The sequence below is a fragment of the Sylvia atricapilla genome, chromosome 2, assembly GCF_009819655.1.
Source record: "Sylvia atricapilla isolate bSylAtr1 chromosome 2, bSylAtr1.pri, whole genome shotgun sequence".
Lineage (NCBI taxonomy): Eukaryota > Metazoa > Chordata > Aves > Passeriformes > Sylviidae > Sylvia > Sylvia atricapilla.
Genome location: NC_089141.1, coordinates 29,285,700 through 29,310,755, shown reverse-complemented (window position 1 = coordinate 29,310,755; position 25,056 = coordinate 29,285,700). Strand labels below are relative to the sequence as shown.

The window sequence follows — 25,056 nt, the reverse complement described above, 5'->3', positions numbered from 1 at the left end:
TGAATTTCAAATAAAACCTCTTTTTCATTCAAAATATGGTAATATATTCAAAATATTTTCATTCATAACATGGTATATGATAGAAAGGGGTAGATGCCCCTTTGATTAGCAAAAAGAAGCATCAGCTGAATCATGTTTCACTTAAATAATGAAAAAGTATAAATGTGAAAGAAGACCTATATGTAAGTTATGGGCTTAAAAGGTGCAATGATCTTACTTCAGAAACAAACACATTTTCTAACGTAAAATAAAATGAATAAACTCTTTGCGGGACAGGTGGGAGAAAAAAGATTCTCTTTGGGTTGTGGAATTTACCATGTTCACTATGAAGCTGGTGTTGTCAAAATAGAAAAAATGGGGCTGAGTGGAAAAAATTGTCTTCCTATGTTTAAATATATTGGAAAATTTCTTTCTGCACGTAGATGCAATTTTTTCCTTATATCTGGTTGCATTTTAAGGATTTTGGAAAGACAATATATTCATTGAAATGCTCTGCTGTAAATTTACTGCAGCCATTTTGACTGAAATGAATCACTTCACTCTGGAAACAAATATTTTTTTAAGATCTGGGAAGAAACTCTGTGGGCTTCCTTTGTGTTTTTTTCTTTGAAATGGTGTCTCATAGAGAAGCAAAGTTCGGTGGACGGGTACGCGGACACGTGGCAGGTGGAAATACTCAAGCAATGAAGAGACTGAGGACTCTGAGAGTGAAAAAAACTCTGAGGAGGAGGAAGAAGAGGAGGAGGAGGAGGAGGAAGAAGCTCCACCTGCTGATGACGATGAGCCCTGCAAGAAGTGTGGCCTTCCCAATCATCCTGAGCTGGTAGGTTTTTGGGGAAAGCTTCTGTGAGTTGTTGTGTCAGATTTGGTGGTGTCTCAAGGCACATGATTCTTCAGGGTGGCCGTATGTAGGAAAGCATCTTCTAGGTTTTAGGTGGTAAATCAGGAGTAGATGAGTTACCTGTAATAAGGAAGTTATTTTTCCTGTTTGCCAAAACAAAAATACCATCTTTTACAAGGTGTGATGCACCTTAGCCCATTGAGAATCAGTCTGCGTGAGGCTTTGAGGTTGTGCCTGCAGTTGCAATGAATACGGGGGAAGTAACATTAAAAAAACCCCAGCAGTGTGATGTCTACTTTCCGAGGCATCAGTGTCATAGCCACATAGCTGCATAGTCATCTTCATTGGATGTAGTTGCATCTGAAGACTGAGTACAGAGAAATCCCAGACAGAGCACAACAAGATTTTGCTATTTCTCGTGGTTCTCATTTATTTGTGGTAGATACCATCACGAATTCCTCTGTTTTTCTGGGAAATCTTCATGTGCAGTCCTGATATGGATCCAGAAAAAAAGCCCACTCGTAAGTGTTTGACAGGTAAACCTGGCGTAGGTGAGAGAAAGTTTGACCTTTAGGATGTTAGAGATAAATATTCCAGTAGATACATACACAGCTTATGCCAGCTTTGTTCTCAAGTTTTATGGAAAGGAATATCTCAAGTTTTACCCAATTAAGAATGAACTTCTAGTAGTTGCCTAGTTCTGGATGCCCTGCAAGACTTTGTTCCTGCTACACAGGTAATAAAGTTATCCTGACTGAGGAAAAAGGCCAGCTTTCCTGCATAAGAGAGCACAGAGAAAACAGGTAATACCATGTCTTGTTCAGATGGGGTTTTCCACTTAGTCTAGGAACTGGAAAGCATTACCAGATTCTACACTAAGGGCACATAGTACTGAGAAGATGCAGTAAGAGGAAATCTGGTGTTAGCATGGAAAACTGTGATGAATAAACTTTTCCATAAAAACCTACCTTAGCCCTGGAAGTGTGGTACAGAATAAGTGGTACAGGGCTTTTTTTGTTTTTTTGGCACAGTCCAAACACTTCTGTGTTGGCCAGGGAAATAGTTCTGGAGCTTGTTACGTGGTAATGCCAAAAGATACTCATGATACGTTTTGTTTGCACAGATTTTGTTGTGTGACTCTTGTGACAGCGGCTACCACACAGCCTGCCTTCGCCCTCCACTGATGATCATCCCTGATGGAGAGTGGTTCTGCCCGCCTTGCCAGCATGTACGGTTCCTTTGTGGCCTCACTCTTCTTTGCAGCTTTCCTTGTGGCTGTGGGGATTGGCTGGGACTTTTAACAAGTCCTTTCTATAATCTTTTTTGTCTGTTAGACTGGGATGAATGGTAAGACTGCTGATCTTCCCTCCCATCCATTAGTAAAACTGAGTTTGTGACATGGTTTTCTCTTTCTTTGTTCTGCTAGCAATGAGTGACTGATGTGTTGCTGGGAATCTCCAGTCACACTGATTATCTCCCATCTCTGATGAAATCACAAATAGTATAGTATTAAAGATATTATGTATTAATTTTTCCCAAAAGAAACATTTAAATTATCATGCAGGAGGCAGAAGCAGTAGGCAACAAGGGATGGATCAGTGGCCAGAGCAAACAGCTGTTTCTGAAATGCTGTTCCCTCTTCAGAGACATTTGCTCAGAAGCTGGTTAGAGAAAGCTGCTGTTATTGATGAATCTCAGGGTATAGTTTGTCTCTGCTGGGAAAGCCAGGGAGGGTTGCTCTAGCCAAGTAATAGGCAAGTATGAGCCCTTATTCCAAGGTTAGAAGTAGGGTTGGTAGTTGGGAGGATAAGCAGACAGTGAGTGATGCTGCTCTTGTTAAATTAATGGGAAACCATTTGTACACGTTCTCAGGATAATCTGCCTGATTCCAACCCTTATCCTTGGTTTTAGAGAAATTCTGTACTAAAAGGGCTGTTGCCTGACAGTAAGCTAAGTGACATTGGACACAATATGAAAGGAGTGTATTTGGTGTTGATTTTTAGTTGTCTTCTGAGGAGCATTTTGAAGTAGTGATGATTTTAAATATGTAAGAATGTTTTCTTTACGCCTGTAGGTATGGCATATCCTTGTTCTGTTGCTGTTAAAGTACTCTTTAGTGTGAAAAATGACAGGTGTGTAGAAGGATGAAGAGCATCCTTGGAAATATAATGAGAGCATTAACGTGGACTAAGGCACAATTTGTCCATTAAAAGTCATTTTTGCATACAGCTCCTTGAGTATTTGCTAAGAAAATGATCCTAAAGTGTATCTCTGATTTTTGCTGCAGTGTCCACTGAACTCTAGTTCCAACCTCCTTTACCATGGGCAGAGACACCTTCCACTAGACCAGGTTGCTCAAAGTCTCATCCAACAAAGACAGGCTTTATTAGCCTTGTTCATTGAAGAGGAGCCTCCAGTGTAGCAAGGCTTCATCCAGATACAGACTGTGTGAATGAAGAGTCAGAATGTTCTTTGATGTGAAAATAGCTGGCTATGAAATAAATTAATACTGTGTTTCCTTCCTTTAGAAATTGCTCTGTGAGAAATTAGAGGAACAATTACAAGATCTGGATGTTGTCTTAAAAAAGAAGGAGCGTGCAGAACGCAGGTACTGTTGTTTGGGTGCACTCACAGCAGTGCTGTGCAGGGGTGGTAATAATTGAGCTAGCATTAAAATAGCTGAGGACTGGGGAGAAAAGCAGTGAAGAGACTGGGAATTGGTAAGACCAATTTTGACTTCCCACCAATTGTTACTGACTCGGTACTGGGGCAGCTTGCAAGAAGGGAGGAAAAGTACAATAACTGGAAAAGATAAGCAAATACATTTGTACTAAACTTGGCTTAAAGTGCTTGAACATGAGTTTGACTTTGTTATACCAACAGTTAAAGGATTTCCAGCACTGATTCAGCTGACTGTCAATCATGTGTAGTGTAGCTGCTGGAAGCAAGTTTAAGTCTTGACTTTGCTCCAATAGTCATCCAGATTATTGTGGTATTTGAGAATTGTTGCTTTAGATTCTGTTAAACTCTACCTAATGTACAAGATTATGCAGCAACTGCTGTGGGGCAGTGAGCACAGAATCACAGAATATTCTGAGTTGGAAGAGTCCCACAAGGATCATCGAGTTCAACTCTTCAGTGAATGGCCCATGCAGGGGTTGAACACACAACCTTGGCATTATCATCACCCGGTTCTGACTAACTGTCCACCCCTGCCATCACCAAAGGCAAAATGCAGACGTATTTACTGCAGTTAGGAACAACAGCCTTAACAGTTGGAACGTTCTATTGGCAGTTTTCAGACCTTTCAGACCAGGAAATGAGGGACATGAAACACAGTCTGCATAATTTATACCTTTCAGGACATATATTGAGTACTTTGCAGAATTTAATAACATCTGTATGCATTATTAAACAAAATTTTGCATGAATTTTATCTTAAAAGGCAAATAAATGTCTTTAAAAGGTGAGACCCTTTTAAAGACAGTAATTGTGCAGGCTTATATTTGTGGAAGGGACTGTAGTATTACATGGGATGTAGTGAGTCAGTGCTGGGAAGATGGGAGCACAATCTGTGTCTGCTTTCAGCTTTCTTCAAATCTGTTTGTTATTGCTGTTGCAGCAGCAACAATGATAGTGACAGATCAAGTACCAACTGTTCCTGATGTCACTACTTCTGCTCAGAGTGTATCTAGATCATACTGTGGTGAAATTATCTATTGCCAATTCTGCTGAATTTGTAGCTGTGGGAATGAAACTATCAGCTATTTTTATGAGTGCACTCAGCGTATACACAGCCTCCATCTGTGCAGAGTATGGGACACACAGGACCTCTGCTGCTTTGCTTTATGGTGGGAGTGCTCATTACTAGTGAACAGTATTTTTGGGCCTACTTTGGTAAATATTCTGCTGGCAAACATTATATGGAATGCAAGCTTTTGCCAGTCTGTCTTGCTTTTTTGAAATTACCAGTGTTTCATAAAAACACAATCTTCTGAGAGCAACAAGAGAGAATATGGTTGATATCATAGCAGTTTTCAGTGTCTGAAACAGATGTTTAAGTGTTTTGCAATTTGATCCTCATACCAAATGAACCTAATGCTTTATATATTGTATGTCATACAATTGAGGTTTTTAGTTAGTTTCCAGTGTTTTTTTCTTAAAAATAAGCTTGAGTTATAATATCACAATGCAATAGTTGGATATGGAAGTCTTCCAACTTAATGCTGTATTGTAGCAAATAAGAAGGTAAAAAGGCTGAATAATCATAATGCCAGAGGAAATTATAGTTGTTATTACAGCTCAGTGTGTATGTTAAAGTAGGCTGGTTGCTTGGGGCACAGATATACTTGAATACAGTGTTTCTGAAAACTCAGTATGTAGTTGGTGTGTGCCTTTTTGGCAAAGAGAAGAAATCCAACTGTGTCATTATGGATTTTTCTACCTAATAGGTTCTTCAAAGCAGTGTTGCTATTGTGCTTTTTGAAGTTGTGACATTGTTGTGCTCTTTCCAGCTCTCAGGAATCTGACTGAGGCTGATTCAGCTGCTCAGCCGTGTGCTTGGGCATCTCCAAACTGTTAGGACACTGATTTTTTTTTAAATGAAACCTTTAGGTTTCCCCTTGACTTACAAATACAAATGGATGAAATACTATCTTTTTTCCCCTTTTTTTTTTTTGTTCATGAATTGGAAATGCTCCCACAACAACCTGGATGAATTTCAGGTTTCTCATGTACAGACTACCTTCTATAATCATGTCGTACCACCAGCTGGAGGGAGTGGACATTAAAGCCTTCTAGGATCTCCCTTTTAATCCATGTTGGATACTTTGAGACTTCTTGATGGAAATTCTCTCTAGGAACTACTTGTCTAATTCTCCCAGACCAAACCATGTGGGGTACTTGCTTTCATGCGCACTTTCATGACTTCCCTGTTGCAGCTTTTGCAGACGTGTATTTGAGATAAAATGTTTTCTCGAATTTGCCTAGGAAATAACCTTGACAGTGCTTATCTGCTGCTGCCTTTGGAGATGCCTTGATTCAAATGTTTAAACTCTTGGCTGAAGTCCTGAGCTCCTGTCTGCCACAAAAGGAATAAGGAATTAATTCGATATCATTTTTTATTTCATTTCAAGACCTTGACCTCAGCAGAATTTTCTTGTTCCATTTGCTGATTTGTTAAGCAAGTGTATACTTAAGCCAGGGAGAAGAATAGCAGAACTGGGAAACTATGCTGATCATGTTTAAAAACAGATGAATTTTTTTAATCTCCTGTCTCTTGATGTTTTGCATTACAAGAAATGAGAAGTTGAGTAAACCATCAAAGACACTTGCTGGATACTAAAATGTTTGCACTTCTAGCTCCTTTCTCATTTCAGTTACTGTATTCCTTGCTTTAAAATGTTCTTTTAATTAATTTTCAAGAGCATAGTGATTTTGCACAGCATCCTTCCTCCTTATCCAACCAATCTAATAGTGCCCAGTTGGATAAGGATTTCTTTTTATCTGTCACTTAGGAATATTTACATTAGAATGCAAAATCGATTCCTTATATAGACAGCCAATCATTTCAGTAGGCATAACGATACTACGTTGTTGAAGTCCATGGTCTTTTTACCTGTAAAACAACGTTTTACTCTTTGTCAGTATTACTTTAGGAACTGTGTTTGTTCATTTTATTTAAGAATATTATGCTAGAAAGTGCAGAGGGCTACTTGGAAGACTTTCAAAATTTACTTAGATTCTTCAGAACTTAATGAAGTGGAAACAAAATTTTTACACATTGATGCTTCTATATGTAAAACATCACACAATGAAGTAAACATATCTAAAATTAATATGTCTTTGGTATTTTTGTAGTTATGTGCATGATATGTCCTATTGCAACTCAAGTGTAGTGTGACAGGCTCATACGAGCACTCCCTGTAACTTCAACAGTCTGATTCTGGTTGATTGAGATACTTCAGTTCAAAAATCCATGTCCCTCCAGACACCAGTAAATGCCACCAACTTTCATTGTGCTCTTAATTTCTTTAAATTACCCCTTGTTTTCCTAGATAAAGGCTAGCAGGGACCTGTGGTGATGGGAGTTTGGTTACCCACCCTAGTCTGCATTAGTACCTGGCTATTCTTCCTCGAAGACTGCTATTTTGAAAGCTCAGTTCAGTACCATGAAGATCAGCATGCAGTGCTGTTTGTGAAGTGTCAGCAAGTCCATCCCTAGCTGAGACTGACAGGACTTAGGGAAGACTTGTCCTTCAGGAGCCAGAGCTGTCCCCGAGGCAATTCATATGATGCAGAATGTCAGTGTTGAGGAAAGCTAAGTCTAAACTGAATTTTACTTCTGTAGATTTAATCCTGTAACACGCTGTGGACAAGGAGGACAGCCTGCTTCTCCTTACAAGAGTCTGTCCTGTATTTGGATACTTATCTCTCTCTTCCATCTTCAGTCAACTCTACACTGTTCCATTCTATATTTTCAGTCCTTCTTTACAAGGCATGTCTGCTGCCCTTCAGTAACTCCCACTGGCTAGCTCTGAACTATTCAGCTGGATCACATGTTTCTTGGAGAATGTGTGGTGCCCAGATGGCTCTAAGTGCTCCAGCCAGGTGTGAACAGGACTGACTGCCATGGCAGGTGTCCTTCAGGTGTCCTGTCGGCTGTTGTCCTATTTGCACGTCCATCTGTCATCATAGCTCTTTATGCAGCAGTTTGACTCTGCTGATCTCTGCTCAGGCTGTTCTTCTCTGGCAGAGAATTGCTCTGCAGGCAGTTATTTGTCCCCTGGTGTTTGTATAGTTGGTTCTTCCTGCTTGGGTATAATATCTGGCATTTATTAATTTTGGATTGCATCCTATCTTTATATATTTTTTCCAGTTCAGTGTGATTCTATTCCCATTTTATCTTTCATCACCTTCACGATTGGTGGTAGTTACGAATCTGACGACATAGTCTTCATCACAGCATTAATATTTTTCAGTTGGTTTTTACTTGCCTTTTATACCTCAAATTCAATAATTTCTTTGGTGCCCACAATCTTCAAATACTTTTGATTGTCAGAACTCTTTGGAAATCTCTTAAATTATACATGCAGCAAAATGTAATCGTGAGAATTAGCACATAATCCCAATTTCAAAAACTTTTCACTTAGAACATTCTCTTGGGATGTTTCTGCCTACTGATATAGTAAGAGCTTCAAATGGTGCTAATTATAGTATTATTTTAGATATCTGCAGACTTTCTGTAAGCTTATTTTAATTTTCTTTCTCTCCTCAAGAAAAGAGCGATTGGTGTACGTTGGTATCAGTATTGAGAACATCATTCCACCTCAGGTAAGCTAGTCTGTTTATGTGGTATTATTGTTTTATTTTCTAAACTTCTCAGGGAGGAAGTCTCTCAGTGCTGTGTCAGAGGTGCTAGTAGCATCTTGGAAAGAAAAGTCAATCTATATGCAAATCAGAAATAATTCTAGACCCTTCATTTTAGACTGAATATAGTAGAGAAACCAAAGGAGCCTTACGGTGTTTATTAGAGCCACCTGATGCCACACAGAGTCCTCTCCCAGTGAGGGATTGCCTGACTACCTCCCTGCCCATTACATTTGGGTTTTGAGTTGAGTGCTCAATATTCAGTAGTTTGTATAGTTGGGAATCAGTTAGTTAACTGTGGTGTTTGCTGTGCAGTTATCTAGGTCTGAGCTAATTGTCATGGCTTTCCTTTGGAACTGATGGAAACAAATGTTTCTGGCTTATGAATCAGAGGGAATATGTAGTATCTCTAGGCAGCATAGTATTTGCCTTCAAGGAGTGGATGTTAAGGTCATGTGAATAAAAACTGTAAACATTTAATGTTTCATTAACAGATGCTTTTGTGTGGTTTCCCTTGAGAAAAGAGGAAAAATGCATTGATTCATGTGAAGGACAGCCTCCTCACACTTAAATACACTTTAAAGCAAGTCTCTTGAAGTCTTAGCCAAATGCTTTCATCTGGAATTATATAATCACTCTTTGCAGTTTAAAATGGAACTTTTGTTCATTTTAAACATAGACTTTCCACTCTGCCTGGTTGTCACAAGGCTAGCTTTTTCTCCCTGTCTCTGAATAACAGAAAAACTATAGCAGACTTTTCAAACTTGCAGAAGAATCTATGGCTTAGAGCAAATACTTGAAAAATGCAGCCTGGGGGCAGATTATTTTGCTTTTAAATTAATAACTTGCAAGCAATATAATGAAACTAACCTCCATGAAGATTTATTGAAACTGAACCACGTAAAGGTATTCCTGTGTTCAGTATGTAGAGATGGTGGCCACAGTTTGTTCAGCTGCCACATTTACACATTTACTAGTCCTGGAAGTATCACCCAAGGCATGATCTCAGCATTGGAGCATAAACAGAATAATCCAATAGCCTGAACCCTTAAACTCTGTGTTTGGAAATTATGTAGCCTATAAGGGCAAAATGTGCAAATTCACCTGAACTGCTGTAATAAGTCACTATATTACAAGTTAAAATGTGCTGGGTTGGGCATATGAGCCTTCTAGACAGAATGAATAATTTGTATTGTGAGTTCAGTCATAATGAGTGTGAAGGGAGGGAGGAGATAAAGCTTTTTGACACTTCTGTCTCACCTGAACAGGAGCCGGAAATACCTGAAGGTCAGGAAGAAAAGAAGAAAGATTCCAAAAAGCCCAAATCGAAACTTGAACGGAGATCTACCAGAACCCGAAAGTGCATAAGCTACAGGTCAGCAGCTTGTTAAAATAGCTTGTACAGCAAAAGTCATACTGATGCTTCCTTTCTGAATCATCCCACCACTTCTCATGTAAAATTTTACATTTAGCAGGGAAGCTCAGCTAAAGTGTCTTTGTTCTTCCCTCTGAACACTGGTCATGCTTGGTGGTTGTGAGAGCATGAGGTGGTATAGTAAAGGGGTGATGCATTAAAAAAATTAAAATGTATATGGTGTTCTGTTCAGGAATACTGGAGGAGTATTGTACTATTTGGTACTACTCAAGTTTCTAGAGTGAGTTAAAGCAGGTGAATTAAACCTCTTCTTTCTCTTGCAAAGGAGACTTTAATTCCTTGCTTTCATTCCTCTCCCCAGCTTAGACCTTCCTTAAATGAAAGGGGCATGAAACTTAAAATGTAATTATCACACAGTGCAACTAAAAATGCAGCTTTTTGGAGAAATCTGTAACTCTTTAGAGATTGTGACAAAAATGCAATTAGTAAATGAAAGTACCAAGATACTTAGACTCTGCATTCTGAAAGTAGGATAGGTCACTAAGGTTTTCAAAATTCAGCATGATCTTAATAACAACATTTGTTCTCAGTGTATTACCAAGTTGTTTTTATAAACAGCTTTCTAAATAATACCTTGTGACACTCTGTATTGTCTTCAGTTCACCAGGCAAGTAGAATGCCCTTGGAATTAGGAAAGAATGTGGCTGCCTGAGAGTGTAGGGTTTGTCCTGGATGCATTAGGAATGTTAAGAGAAAACTCTATCTTTTCAGTAGTTGCTGTGTGTAGACCTTTATCATCAAAAATTATAACTTCCCAACAATAACCATCATTGAATTTATAGTTACCCTGGTTTTGCTGCTGAGGAGAGGCATGGCATTTCTGTAGACTTGAGTTTTCCAGCCTGGTCAGAACCCTCAGTCTGACTTTGCTTAGCTGTTGGATTTTAGTAGTTTTTTGAATGAACAGCAGAAAATGCCATTGCTGCTTTGGGAAATTCAGCTTTCCCTGTAAGGAATGTTATGCTGTGGGCAAGACTATATGCATCTGCTGTTATGTTAATGACAGGTCAGGCAGCATCTGACCAGGAGGAAAAAAAACCCCTTGCCTGTAGGGTGGGGTGTGTGTGGCACGACTTCAGCAGGACCCGTGTTGTGCAATGACAGTAAATTTTTATTAAATGTAATGTTTCAGAAAAATCAATCTTCTGATAAAAAGTGATAATCTTTCTCACAGACTTCATCATACACATAAGTTTGAGCTGGTGAAAATATTACAGGTATCAGTGTGTCAGATTTATGTCTGCAGTGAAGCTGCACTGGTGTCACGGAGAGTTGTGGACATCAGAGGAAAATAAATGCCGAAAGTCTTATTCCACAGAAGACAGATCTGAATTGTGGAGCATCCTGTTCTCTAAAGGATCCGTAATCCCTTTGTATCACCTGTCTGTTGAGTCCTCTCGTGAGCAAGTTAGCAAAAACCTACATCATGAATAAAGCAGCAGCAGCAGCAATTATGTTCCATTACACATAATGAACAAGCAGTTGTCAGCTCGTGGCTGAGCTCAGGTTATTTGTTAGCAGTGGTTTGAAAACATTAAGTGATTTCTCACATTTTAAAGAGGGTGTTTTTTTTTTTTTAGCTGTGTGGAGGAAAAAGTGTTTGAGTAATGTGGAACTAATTTTACTGATGGAATAATTTCAGAGTTATTTCTTTGCTAGGTAAAGCTGCCTTGAGAGTGGCATGCAGTTGCTCCTAAGTAATATAAAGATATCAGAAGTCCTTATTTTTAAAGGAGAAAGTTTTTCATGCTTACTTTTGGAATACAGAGTAAAGTAGTAGATTTATTTTTTTCTTGTACTGCTGTATGTTCCTGTGGAGGACCAAGGTAAATATAACTGTAATCTTTCTTTCATTACCGAGAAGTGGAATCTTTAATGAATGTATTGTCCAGTTCTGGTTGTCTGTATCTAAAAATACCAAAAAATTAACTTTTTAAAAAACGAGAAGAAAAATTTGCATCTAAATAAAAAGTCTTTTCTAAATAGTTAATAAAATTTGTACTTTTGCATGTTGGAGCTAAAGGCATCTGTTTTTTCAAACTGGCAACAATCCTTTTTTTATGGAATTTGAATTCATAACTGAAGAAACAAGCTGAGGTCATCTGTGTTGAAAGGATCTTTTTTCTTCAGTTTGCTATTTTCTTTAAATGAGTTACTCAGGGTACAGAAATTTATGCAGTTTTATAAAAGCTGTTGCAGGACAAGCATACTCAAAGACTTTGCTTTTGTTTGTCCTATTCAGTTATGTAACATTGCATTACAATTTACTTACGTAGATTTATGAGGAACTTTGTACTTTGTGTTTTATTTTATCTGTCCAGCTTAGAATGTTGCAGATCCATAAAGTATTGTGAGCTGTAAGAGTAGGAAGCAGCCATGTGAAATCAGTTCTGAAGGAAAATGTGGACAGAATAAAGAATTTTACATTGAGTTTAACAGATGATTCTCAGGCTGTTTTGAAGGTTGATAGAGCTAATGTCATCTAATAAAAGCTGTGGAAAAATGATGAATACTTTGTGTGAAAATGCTATTGAAACCATTTCAAAGAACTTTCAGATTACATATTGTTAAATTCAGAGGCCTGTTGTGTAAAATGGAAGGGGATTTCTGTTCATGTCACTCCATAGTAAGACAGGCAATGGTAAATAATCCACAAGCAAATAGAAGTAAAAAACACAACTTTGATAATAAACCAGCCATTTTTTAAAATTCTGTCCCATTATTTTAGTTAATTAATTATGTATCTAGCCCTCTGTCTGTGCAGTGTAATTTTTTCAGATTTTGAGGTATGTTTTTGTAACAATTTAATTAAGGTTTACTTCAAAGTGGTAAATGGAAGCTGTTATTTTTAGGTTTGATGAATTTGATGAGGCAATTGATGAGGCAATTGAAGATGATATCAAGGAGGCTGATGGAGGAGGTATGTTTCTGATGTTACTTGTTGTGCATTGCAATGGTGGTAAGAAGATGGAGAACAAATTTATTTTGATATGAGAAGCAACAAATATAATTCTCTCCCTTTAAACTCTGTAGTTTGTCAGGGACTTTTTTTACTGCTGTATTTTTGGAACTAAATAATTTCCCTTAGGAATGGCTGTCCCATGCTGCCAAAAGATGTCAGAAAATTAGTTAAAGTTCATAGTTACATCTAGCCCTTACAGGTTTTTATCTATGTGTAATGAGTACATTTTGGATATGAGATTGGTATGGCAGCAGTGCTGTTGACATTTGTCCCCTGTAAAAAGAGGGCTCACAAATGGGTCTGCAGTTGGACCCCCTAAAGATTGGGTGTACCAAATTGTCTTAATATTCATCCAGCTCTATTAGCACTTCTCAGTTGAACACCAATAAAGTGAAATTCTGTTCTTTGTTGTCTGTTAAGGCAACATGGGACCAAAACAGAGATCTTCAGCACTGTCTGAGGGATGGAGGTGGATTTGTGCTTCTGCATCACCTTAACTTGCCGTAACAAAAGAAACGTTGCTCCTCAGTTGTTTGGCCTGTGGCATCTCCAGACACTCACCAGTTTCAGACCTCGTGGATGCACACAGACGATCTGAAAAATCTTGTGTCTGTGGGTGTGTAACAAAGGGTCCGTTACGGTAAACATAACCAAGTCTCAACACTAAAGCACCTTTTCAAAAATCCCACTTCTTGGCCAAACCACAGCTCAAACTCTTCATCTCCCAAGAACGATATTCAACATTATGAAAAAAGTGTACTTTCTGGTAATTGTCCTCTCAAAATGCACTGACATGGCAATAATGTGTGTTGGGCATGAGAATGCAGACACTTAACCATTACCATCTGCTTGGACCTCAATATTTCCAAGTGACCATAGCTGGGCTGTGTGTGTCAGGAGCAAGACTCTGGGCAGAGTCTTGCTTGACAAGAGAATATTCTGCTTGACAGAAAATAAACTGAAGTTAGGCACATGCAAGAAAGATCTCTAGAAAATTAAACAAGAAAATAAAGTTGCTATTTTTTTCCCTTTCTGTCACTGAATTCAGGCATTGGCAGAGGCAAAGACATGTCAAATATCACAGGTCACCGTGGAAAAGACATTTCCACAATCCTAGAGGAGGAAAGGAAGGAAAACAAGCGACCACAACGGGCTGCTGCAGCACGACGCAAGAAACGACGGCGACTAAATGACTTGGATAGTGACAGTAACATGGATGAAGAGGAGAGTGAGGATGAATTCAAGATCAGTGATGGGTGGGTCTGCAATTTAACTTCCACAGGTTACCAACCTCTACAGGCTTTGGTGACTCTGCAGTGCCCCTGAAATGACCATCAGGAGCATGTTCCCAGTGCTGTAATGACACTGCACAGTACCAGTAAAAATCAAAGAATGATAGAATGGTTTGGGTTGAAAGGGATCTTAAAAATTACCCAGTTCCAAACTCACTACCATAGAGTCCACCTGGCCTAGGGGAACGTCATTGTACTGGAAAAACTGCACTCTGGATCCATGTGCTTACATCAGCCAGTCTGTATTTCAAGCATAACACATTCTAGAAGTGTTACTGAGATGTTTGAGGCCTCACTACAGGCTTCTGGTAGTGAAGGAGCCAGGTGGGCTCAGTTCTCTGGCTGATGTTACTGTCGAGAAGAAATCCATAACAGAAATGTAGCTAAAATGAGGCTGATGATTTCCTTTTAAAAAAATGAGTTGAAAATTTGTATTTTGTGGAATTTTTTTGGCCTGATTGTCATTTAGAAATCGGAAGAGGAAAATTTTCATTATTTAGAGCATCCAGAACTTGACAGGCAGATTCTGAAATTCATTCTTGATTGCTGCTCTGTAGGAGGTAGAGTTTGAAAACAAAGAGGTGGCTTATACTATAGAACACAAATACTTGTCATGTGAAGCTTTAAGCTCTAAATGAATATTTGCTCTGGCTGACTGAAGCTCACTTTCCACAGAATTTTTCATCATTCAGTCTGGGCAATTACTGATGTTAAAAAAGTTGATAATTTTAGATTAACTTTAAGCTTCAATAAAGCAACATAATAAAGGAAACATGAGGCTGTAGGCTCTTTACCAGCAACATTTAAAGCTTTACACCAATCATTGAGTCAATTTACTAAGTTTATGGAAAATCTATACAAGACGAATGCAAACTTTAAACTTTGTTTTTCACCTGTGACCATGCTGAGGACATTTCAGTGGCAGTCGGAATAATTGAGCGACACATGCTGGAAACTTCCAGTCAATGAGCATAGCTTGTGGAAATGTTACAGAATTAATAGTGCATTGATCTGTTGAAGTGTGCTCATGCATTCTCAACTCCATCCTCTGCTTAAGGCCTTCTGGATCTTACACTGGAATTTAGATTTGTCTGGCAGAAAAATGCAAGTGACTGTGTACCTTCAGTTCTCAATGGTTTTTAAAAAAGCCTTGGCTCATTTGAAATTATGAGAATGTTACAAGTTTATAAGACTGTGAGGTGCATGTTTTGCATTAGAGCCATGGTTTTGTGTTAAGACACGATATGCTAATTCTCAGAAATTTTGTGGGACAGTGCTGGGTTTGTAAAGGAAAGGTTAGCTTTGCTAGAACATGGTTTGTGTTTTTTTCCCTACACAGTTACTGCTGTGCAGACATTACATTGCAGTGAATGATATGAACACTCATCTGTCCTGTGTTAATGCCACCTGCAGTGTTGGTTTGACAGAGGGTTTATATCCACCTGCTGTTGTAGTCTGCTGTGCAATGTCATGCGTTGTAGAGCCATATCCCAAATACACAGCCAAACTCTCATGTCAGTGATGGCAGCTTGCTCTCTCTGGGTCTTTGCTCCTCGTTATAAGATCTGTGCATTTATTTATCTTGTGTAAAATGATACTTACCACTTGCTTGTAAAATACAAGTACTAGTTCAATCTTTTGGTTGTGATACCCCTCTCTGTTGTCTGGGGTGTTCCTTTGAACAGATCTCAGGATGAGTTTGTTATATCAGAGGAAAATCTGGATGAAAGTGAAGATGACCCACCATCAAACGAGGACAGTGACTCCGAGTTCTGCGCCCGCATATCCAGGCGACATCTCTCCAGGCCCATGAGGCAAAGCAGGAGGTTACGAAGGAAAACAGTCAAGAAAAAATACTCTGAAGATGATGAAGATGAAGAGTCTGAGGAAAATTCAAGCAGAGAGTCTGGTGAGTATAAGCAATCTTTGATATTTTCAGTACTCTGTTCTGGAGAGAGGGAGAATAGCAGTCTGAGTTTCTGTCATGACTGACACTAACTTGTTTGCCTGCTTTGGTCAAGTCAGATGTCATCTTTCCTGTAATGCAGTTTGCTATTTGTTCTGCTGTCAGTATTTTTCAGGAAACTGATATTGAGCATTAGGTTCTTGTCATTTCTAGGTAGTTATGTATTTAAGTAAATGCTTGTGCTATGATTCTAGAGGCCACCATTGAGGATAGTTGTAGCTACCTCTGTACCTCTCCTGTTTGGCACATGATTATGGAAAGAGGATGGAGACAAAAGTGTGCTTCTTTATAGCTAGTAGAAAACCTTCTGAACACACCTATGAAAAAGGTTCTGAAAGAAACGTTATCTGTCACTTTTATGGAAGAAAACTTCAGTTGTGTGGAATTCTGTGTTTTCTGGGAGGCTTGAAAGCAAAGAAAAACACCTTGAGTCTCTCTCTTGAAATTCTTTAAAATCCGTAGTAACGAAAGACTCTTGCATCACAGAAGATAATAATTCACTTTATTCTGCTTGTCCTTCAGCTACTTCATTTTCCATTGGTTTGAAGTGTGAGAATAACTCTGCATAAACCTTTTCATGAAAGATGATCAGCATCTTTCTCTGAAGACTGTCCTCCTTGTTTCTGCTTCATTTGAGACACAGACTAGAAAGTGTGATGTACATAAGCACTCATTTTTTCTCACTCTTATTGTGAATTTAAGGTTCTAACTATACTGGAGTGTTAACTTACTGCTGTGTGTGTTATCTTTCCAGTGTTTTATCAGTCTGTCTAGAATATAGATGATGAACATGTTGGAGTAAGTTGCTTTGGAGTACTGATTTCCAAAAGTAAGGTTCATGCATGGACAGATGAAGACAACTATATGAGTGTTTAGAGTGATTGTTGTCTCCCTGTCTTTAATGCATCATTGCACTGATCATAAGCTCTTACCAATGAAGGTACTGGCAGAAGTCTAAAGAGATTGCTTATCTCTTCTGTAATGCACAAGAGCAACTGTTTGTTTCCTGGTGGACACAAAATTAACTATTTCCAGTGTCATTCCATATATATCTAAAAGCGTAATCTTAACTGTGTGTTTCTATTTCTCTCTTACCCTCATTACTGTCCATCAGGATCCTGCTTTAAGCCTGTTTTGAGCTAAGAAATCAGGTGCCCTGCAAGAGGCTATATTTTCAGTCTCCAGAGATGGACTTTCTTTTTGAAGCTGGTTGCTCTCGCTGACTTGCTCTGTTCCTTTGTCTAATGTTTTAGGAAGTAAAGAGGATGCCACTTTGATTTGTGACTCATGTCAATCACTAACTTAGGAACAGTATGTGACTTTTATAGAAATATATCTTGGGATAATTGTTCTGGCATAGCTCAGCGAAAAGCAACTGAAGTTGTTTAGAGGCTATTTTCAACTGGTGTAAATAAATTTAATTTTTGAAGACACTAGCTGCAGTAAACTGGTGCAGGAAGAACTGTGATTGATGGTAAGTTTCTTCTGTATAGTTTTGGTTTTAAGCAAACTCACGATTGAGTGAAACTGATTTCTGTTCTTAACTTATATAACTCAGGTATTGGAGTTTCATCTTCTCAGTTGTTTTTCATCTACCTGTTCTTAAAAGTCTCCTAGTAGAGTAAATTTATTTAAATTTTAAAAGCAGAACAGACTCTTCTGAAGCACTGGTAACGTGTGCCATCAATTTAGTAAGGTTGTTTCCACTGTCAGGAATTGTAGAGACATCTTTGACACCAGTAGAGATAAGACAACAAAAATATGTAAGGAAACTTATCTGAATGAGGAAACTTACCTTAATTGTTTATGTGAGACAGTTTTGCTTTGATGGAATAATGCACATCACTCTTTTATTCTGTACAGAGAGTGGTGATTACACAGATTACAGTGATGATGATTACCTGGAAACTAGGAGGAGAAGATCAAGACGGAATCAGAAGAGACAAGTTAATTATAAGGAAGATTCAGAAAGTGATGGCTCACAGAAAAGTGTCCGATATGGGAAGGAGTTGAGAAGAGTTCATAAACGCAGGCTCTCCACTTCAGATAGTGAAGGTAAAATAACCAGACCAGCATTTCCAGGGACAGGTGTATGTCAGCATCAGCATGAAGGGAAAGTTACATAATTCCAAGATTTCAGAGAATTGTCTTTCTAGTGTTCCTTGGCATTTCTCAGAAACTCTTTGCTTCTGAAACAGCCCACTGGTACTTTATGATGCACTGAGTCACTTCTCAAATTTATCATTGCCCCTAATCCTGACTTCCAGTTCTGAATTTACTGTGCCTGACACAGAGTGTTTGGATTCCAAAATTGGCACTAATGCAACTGTTTCACCACTTTTCTGTTAAGAGGTCACAAAGCTGCATCCCACAAGCCTCTAAAGATTCTCTTATGTAAGAGGAAGGGCATTGCCTTTGGTGCCCTGACTGTGCTTATGCTGGTGGTTCAGACTAATTCCATCTCCTGTTTAAGGAGCTGTGTCAAATGCAGAGGAAGCCCCTCTCAGTAATATCAGGCACACCATGAATGATTGGTGTGCCTTGTGATTTATAATTAATTAGGATTTACAAAACTAGCCACTGACTGTAGCTGTTTTGGACTGTGGGTGCCTGGCTTAACCAGACTTTAGGTCTGGCTTTCTGAATGCTGAGCAGTGCAGGTTGCAGTGGATACCAGGCTTCCTCAGAAACTGAGCTGTCCTTGACAGACTGAGTGCCTCAGTTTTGGAAGGGCTATGCTGAGATTACAGAATGGTAGAGTATCCTCTAGGTTAGGGAAAGGAAACCTAGAAAGGTTTCCTTTCTAGGAAAGGAAACAAGTGATGCAAGTCTGTAGTATCTCAAAAACATGATCTTCAATACAGCCTGGTCACAGGCTCTCTGGTGGCTTTTTTTTTTTGCCAGCACTAGTGGCTTTAAATGTTCCCTGATTGACGTTGTCTTTTCTTCATGAAATCCCATTTCCTTGGGTATCTTTAGTATTGGCTTTCCATGTGTTAAAATCAGCACCATTTAGCACCTTTTCAGCACTATCCCACAGTTTCCACAGTGTATCATAAAACATGTAACAGTGTTCCTGGAATTGTAATTACTTTAAAAATAGGGGAACACTGTCAGTCTCTATCAACTTGAATCTACATTAAATAATACACTTTAAAATGAAAACTCCCATGATTATTTCTAATTGGAATCACAAAGAGACAACAAATTATGTTTGCCATTTGATTTTTCAGTTTCCATCCTTTCTCACCACAACCATCGAAGATCAGTGTAAAGGCTGTCAATGTGTAGGCAGTATTCCAGTTTGCCAAAACACCATGCCTCCCAATAAAGAGCAGCAAACTTCAGGTGACAGGCAGCATTCCTTTACTTTAGAAGAAGTTGTATATAATTTGGAGGTGGTAGAGATATAGTACAGCTTTGTGTGTATGTGTAAATACATGAATTTTCTGATAGAGCAGCCATTATTTGGGGTCTGAATTTCTGTCAGGATGCAAATAAAGCGCATACTGTGAGATGAGGAATGCAGTTCTGCGTTACTCCCAGCATGGAGTTACCAGTTTTAGGGGAGAGCACACCTACTTCCAAAGCCTCTGGTACTGCTCAAATTGGAAACAGAATATCCATAGGTTGTTGATGCTTGCTGCATTAGAAGTTTATTTTAAAAGTAAAAAGAATGCAAGCCTTTTGGCTTGGTTGGGGAACATGGGGAAGGAGACAGAAATGTGTGTGCTCAGAGAGCTATCTTGCTAATGAATGTCAAGGATGAAAGATAAATGTTGCACTGACATTTGCTAATGGCACTAAGTCTCCTGCTTCTTCCAGAGAGCTACACATCTAAGAACTCTGAAGATGATGAATCCACAAAGGAGTCAAAGCGATTGATCCGAAAACGTCGGCGAAGTACAGACGACTATTCCGAGGAGGAAGGAGAGGAGGAGGAGGAGGAGGAAGGGAAGCCTGTCCGCAAACGCCTGAATCGAATTGAGACGGACGAGGAAGACGCGTGCGAGAATGCCAACGACAATGCAGAAAGCCTCGCTCCTGTTGATAAGCTGCCAGCAGCACAAGCCCCCCAAGACAACCCCAAGAAGCACTGCTACCGGATAGAGAGCGATGACGAAGATGACTTTGATAATGTAGGGAAAGTGGAGAGCCCTTTGGACTACAGCCTGGTGGACTTGCCTTCCACCAATGGACAGAGCCCAGGGAAAGCCATTGAGAACTTAATTGGCAAGCCAGGCGAGAAGCCCCAGGCTCCCAAGGACAGCACAGCCAGCGCCAGCCTGGCACCCAATGGGACAGGGAGTGGGCAGGAAGCGGTAGGGCCGGAGGAAGATGAAGATGAACTTTTGAGAGTGACTGACCTTGTTGATTACGTCTGTAACAGTGAACAGTTATAAGACTTCCATTTTTGTGCTAATTTATTCCACGGTAGCTCATACCAGCGGGCCAGTTATTAAAAGCTGTTTTATTTTTCCTAGAAAATTCTCCACTACAGTATCACTTTCTAGAAGCAAGAATTTCACCAGTCCTGCAGTCTCTCTGTGAAGTGACCAGTTTTGAACTTTGAAGATGAATTGCTGTAAATTCCCTCTCTTACCCCCCCTTCTCCTTCCAAGTCCATGGTCCTGGGTAATTTCACTCACAAAAACCTTATAACAACAAGAGATTTGTATATTTTTGACTTTATATTTCCTGAATGCATACAAATTTGTGGAAATGGGTGGCCTAAGAAAGCATTCCAAATCAGTCAGGGCCCAAACCGGAACTGGGGTGGGTTTGGCTCAAGGGGTGGGGGGACGGGAGGGGGGTGGTGCAGAAGCACTTGTGCTTTAGCTTTTTCATATGAGATATATATTATATTTAAATGTTCACAACTTAGATAACAACTTAACAGACAGTTAAAAGCAAAATTAATGTCTGTACTGTCGCATTTTGTGAGTTGTAGGTTAACATACCATAGCTCATTTTAGTAATCACCTTCATGGAAGCAGTTTGATTTCAGTACTGGAGGCAAACAGAATTATTAGAGGCCAAGAAGGTACCATAAACAAGAACTCTGCTATTCATTATGACTTGCAGACTTTCCTAATAAACATCCTTTAAAGTGTTTGTACAGTGAAGTGTACTGTAATGAAGTTTTTGACAGTCAAAACATTCTAGCCATGAATTTCGTTGATCTCATGCACAGTTCATCAGATGGCCTTCAATGCACAGTGTCTAGTGGGAGGACGTATTGATGGCAAGTTAGTCTGTAAGCTGGATGCCAAGTAAGTCTGTAAGCACTGCAAACTTTTACAGACAAAAGAACCCTGCGGTTGCTGCCTGGCCACGTGAGTTTCATCACCAGTTGAAGTACTCTGAACAAAATGTGTTTGTACAAACAGCATTGACCACAGAATGACAGTGCATAAGAGGATGGAGGGATTTTCAAATAAACCATGACTGGTCCATTCATGCCCTTAATATCTACTTCAAATTGAAGTAAACAAATGGAACAGTTTTCCTTTTGGAGGTTTCCTGTTTGGGGTTTGTGTGTGTTTTTGTTTTGGTTTTACTTATCTGCCTGGATGTATTAGCAGGTTTTGAATGTAGTTGTTGGCCTTTGGCCATTAGAATTTTCTTAAAATACATTTTAATAACTGTCATGTGACCAACAGATTTCAAGAAGGCAGAGTTTCTGAGAGAAAATGCTTGACTCCAAGACACCTCATCAACTTTTGAGCAGGCATGAAGTGATATGTGCTTTTATTCAAGGGAGAAAAAAAAGACAATGGAAAAATAAAAATCCCACCAAATCAACATGGGGCACATCAAGAGCATTGTTTTCTCTTTACTCTGATTAAGTTGCAGGCTGTAGCATTTGTACATGTTGTAGGACACAAGATAGTTCAAACAGATCTGCCAAACACTGAAATCCAAAAAGGTCACGTCTGTTAATCCTTTTGCTCTGAGATTTGGACTTTTGACTGGTGTTTATGTCCATTGCCGGCAATGGACGCACCAAAACTGCTGCTGCCACTGAGGAGTGAGTTCTCCTTTCCTGCCCCACCTGATTCCCTTCCATTACATTGTATTTACTAGTCAGTCATTAAGCACTTCTGTTTTCTTGTAATAAAACCAGCATTAGGCCTTTACTAAATACCTGTCTAGAAAACCTAGATCCAAAATTTACCTACCTTCTGGCCTTTAAAGTTTTGGGTTTTTTTCCCCACCTCTTTCTCCACAAGGTCTGTCAGAACCACTCCGTGACTCTTACTCGTTTGGGTTCTAGCAGTGCACATATCATGCTATAAAACTAGGATCGAAAGATGCAAAAAGGTGGAACTTGCTCATGATCTGCTGTGCTAAGGATGCTTGTGATTAGAAACAAGAGAGAAATCACTCTCTACATGACCATTTAATTTCATCAAAGATTAAATGTTTTCCTACCCTACTGATGTTAACAATTAACAGTTAAATGATTAAAACGGGGTAGTGAAGAGCCACAGAAGCTTAGAATGACTTCTTCAAAGCATATGTAGCGTTTTAAGCTACTCTAGTGCTTTTCTCTGCTTAGGTGATGCATAAATGTAGTGCTTCTAAATTCTAAAATACTTATGTGTTAGAACAAGTAAGAACATAAGGCTTCCACTTGTCCATGATAGTAGCTGCCGAGCATTTTTAATACTTGCAGTGCAAACTGATTCACATCCATCAACTCCATGGAATCAATGGTTCCTCATTTGTTTTGGAAGTGCCATATTTTCCTTTGCTGCCTGATGGAGCGTTTTGGTATCTGATCAAACATTCTTGCTTGTAGAGTCAACTTCAAATGTTAAATACATAGTGGGGAGGTACTTGTGTATGTAAGAAAATACAATGAAGTTACAATTCTGGATTTACCAATCATGAAAAAAATTGAGTACTGAGTGAGAGTGATGTAAAAGCAGGAAAGACCAGGAAGTAAAATAGGAGCATTGAAGCTTGCATCAGAATTGGCATGTTTTAAAAATGGACAGTTATTACCAAATTGTACTTTCTATAGGTCTCTTCTTAAAAGCAACTTTTCTAAGAAGTCACCCTTGGTACCTGATATGGCTTCATTGCACAGGATCTAGGGTTCCTCCTTAGATCAGTGGGAATGGCATGCAAGGAAAAACTGCAAAAAATGCTGTGGAAAGTATTACCGTTTTAAAACTTGGTATTTTTGTAATTTTTAAGACATCCTGCTTAGTGGAAAATGTATCATCTCCTATTTGGGAAGATGACATTTTCTGACAAGAGGCCACAGGGTTCATGCTGTTACAGTACGTATATGTGATTCCAGAATGAAAATGTCTTCCTGGTGTCCTTACAGTCTTGTGCCCTTCTGTGCTCAGTGTGAGATCAGAAGTTAGTTGTCTTTGAATAGCGATCTTCAGGTGTAGCTTTGGGCATGGAGCTCAAACCGTGTGGGAAACAGGAAACAGGCCAGGGATTGTTTTTAAAGAGAACAAGCAGCTACTGGCTGAACATGCAGAGCATTTATTCAGCAAACTCTTATTTATTCCACACAGATTGGCACTAAAAGCTGTGTCTTTTTTTGTTACCTGCAAGCTCTTCTGTATATAACTGACTGGGAGGAAAGCTGATTTCTATGTGTAGTCTAAGTAGCACTGCTGGGAAGAAGAACATACAGATCAAGTGGAGGAGTGGATTTTTTTTGTGCCACCAAGATAAAAGCTGGCCGTTTGCTTCCCTGTGTGAGGCTTCTGTGACTCGGTGACAAAAAGCACACAGGCAGGCCACTCTGCAGTAATGAATGGGGTGTGTTAATCTAAGCAGAATTAACAACTAGATTGGTTTCACCACAGTTGCTGTCTTTTGGTTGTTGAGTCTGATAAACCTCAGCATATTCTTGATATAAAATGGAAAATGGCATCACATTTAACAACCCTTAGTTAGCAAGGTCAGTGCTGAACAATCAACGCTTTGATACTTCATTTTGTACATGGTGAATTACATTCTAAAATCACTGCATCTTCCTGATTATTTTTTTTTAAGAAAAAATTGTTCTGGTCTAGCAGCACTTAAGAGAAACAGGAGACACTTTTTTTCTAAAAAGCTCATTTTTGAAGTGTCACCTTCAAGATTTTCTTATACTATGTGTCTCGGTTACTCTCCATTTTATGAGAGCTAATGACTTAGTTGAACTTGCTTTCTGTTCACTTCTGTTTTCTAATTGCTGTGTCTGAATTCCTGGTGAGAGACCTTACAATGAAAAGCTCAACGGGCAAAAGATGTATGTTCACAAAAGAAAAATTTTATGGTGGTAGTAGTACACTTGTTCTGATTTCTCTTCGCATCTATTATTTGAACTACACTGGTATCCAGATGCATTGACTATTTACTCATTTTAATCCTTCATTGTCAGGGGCTCCATTTTATGCCTCTGTTTTCAGGTGCTTATAACAATTGTTTTCAGTTTTCTTCAATAGGAAGCTCTAGTCTAAACCTTCAAATAATGATTTCAAATCACATATTTTTACAAACTTCTTTTATGAAAAGTAAACAAGGAATTTTTATGGCGTCTGCTTTTTTAAATTCACTTTGTACACAGTGATTTAAATAAATCATGGCAGTAATGCTCGCCCCCAGAACTGGTCTGACGAAGAGATTTTTATCACCTAATTCAAAAGAGCTTTATATAGACCTTGAAAATTTGGTTTGATACATGTGCAGTGACTACTATTCACAGACTTGTAATGTGGTTCTTATGTGCAGTGTGTACCCTAGGTATGTATTTGCATTGGATATATGCTTCTGATTTTGGTGGATAGATAAAATCCTTTTAATATATATAAATATATGTAGAAGATCAAGTGTCTTCAAGCAAACAGTAACTTTGGGGAAAAAATGCATTGAATATGGTATGGAAATCTCTTGATATAAGGCAGCAGAATTTTGCAAGTCCTTGTGTTTAAAACTTCCATAGAAGCAATTAGGATATTGTCTGAAGTAAAAATTTACAGATAAAGATCACATTTGCCAGTAGTCTTTTCTGCCTCTCCTTCCTTAAAAATTAGCATAGGGACTGTGTCTCACTTAAAATGTTGGAAGGCAGAAAGTAAAATATCCAGCAGAAATTACCCAGTTGGGTTTTTCTTTGTGTAGAGCTTCTGGGGAAGAGAATAAAACACTCTAAAGTGGGTAAGTTTTTATAGTTGA

The 25,056-nt window shown here is 38.9% G+C and overlaps 1 protein-coding gene across 3 annotated transcripts in view; it reads left to right on the top strand.

Moving 5' to 3' along the window:
- The window catches only part of RSF1 (remodeling and spacing factor 1), a 60,383-nt gene extending 39,393 nt beyond the window's left edge, over positions 1-20,990 (top strand). For all 3 annotated transcript variants that reach the window (XM_066341229.1, XM_066341230.1, XM_066341231.1), the window contains 10 exons: positions 626-823; positions 1,965-2,069; positions 3,370-3,449; positions 8,119-8,173; positions 9,478-9,584; positions 12,497-12,564; positions 13,655-13,862; positions 15,584-15,807; positions 17,728-17,919; positions 19,690-20,990. In XM_066341229.1, coding sequence (XP_066197326.1) covers positions 626-823; positions 1,965-2,069; positions 3,370-3,449; positions 8,119-8,173; positions 9,478-9,584; positions 12,497-12,564; positions 13,655-13,862; positions 15,584-15,807; positions 17,728-17,919; positions 19,690-20,267 — 1,815 coding nt within the window. In that variant the 3' untranslated portion in view covers positions 20,268-20,990. The remainder of the gene's footprint in view (positions 1-625; positions 824-1,964; positions 2,070-3,369; positions 3,450-8,118; positions 8,174-9,477; positions 9,585-12,496; positions 12,565-13,654; positions 13,863-15,583; positions 15,808-17,727; positions 17,920-19,689) is intronic.
- The last annotated feature ends 4,066 nt before the right edge of the window (positions 20,991-25,056 follow it).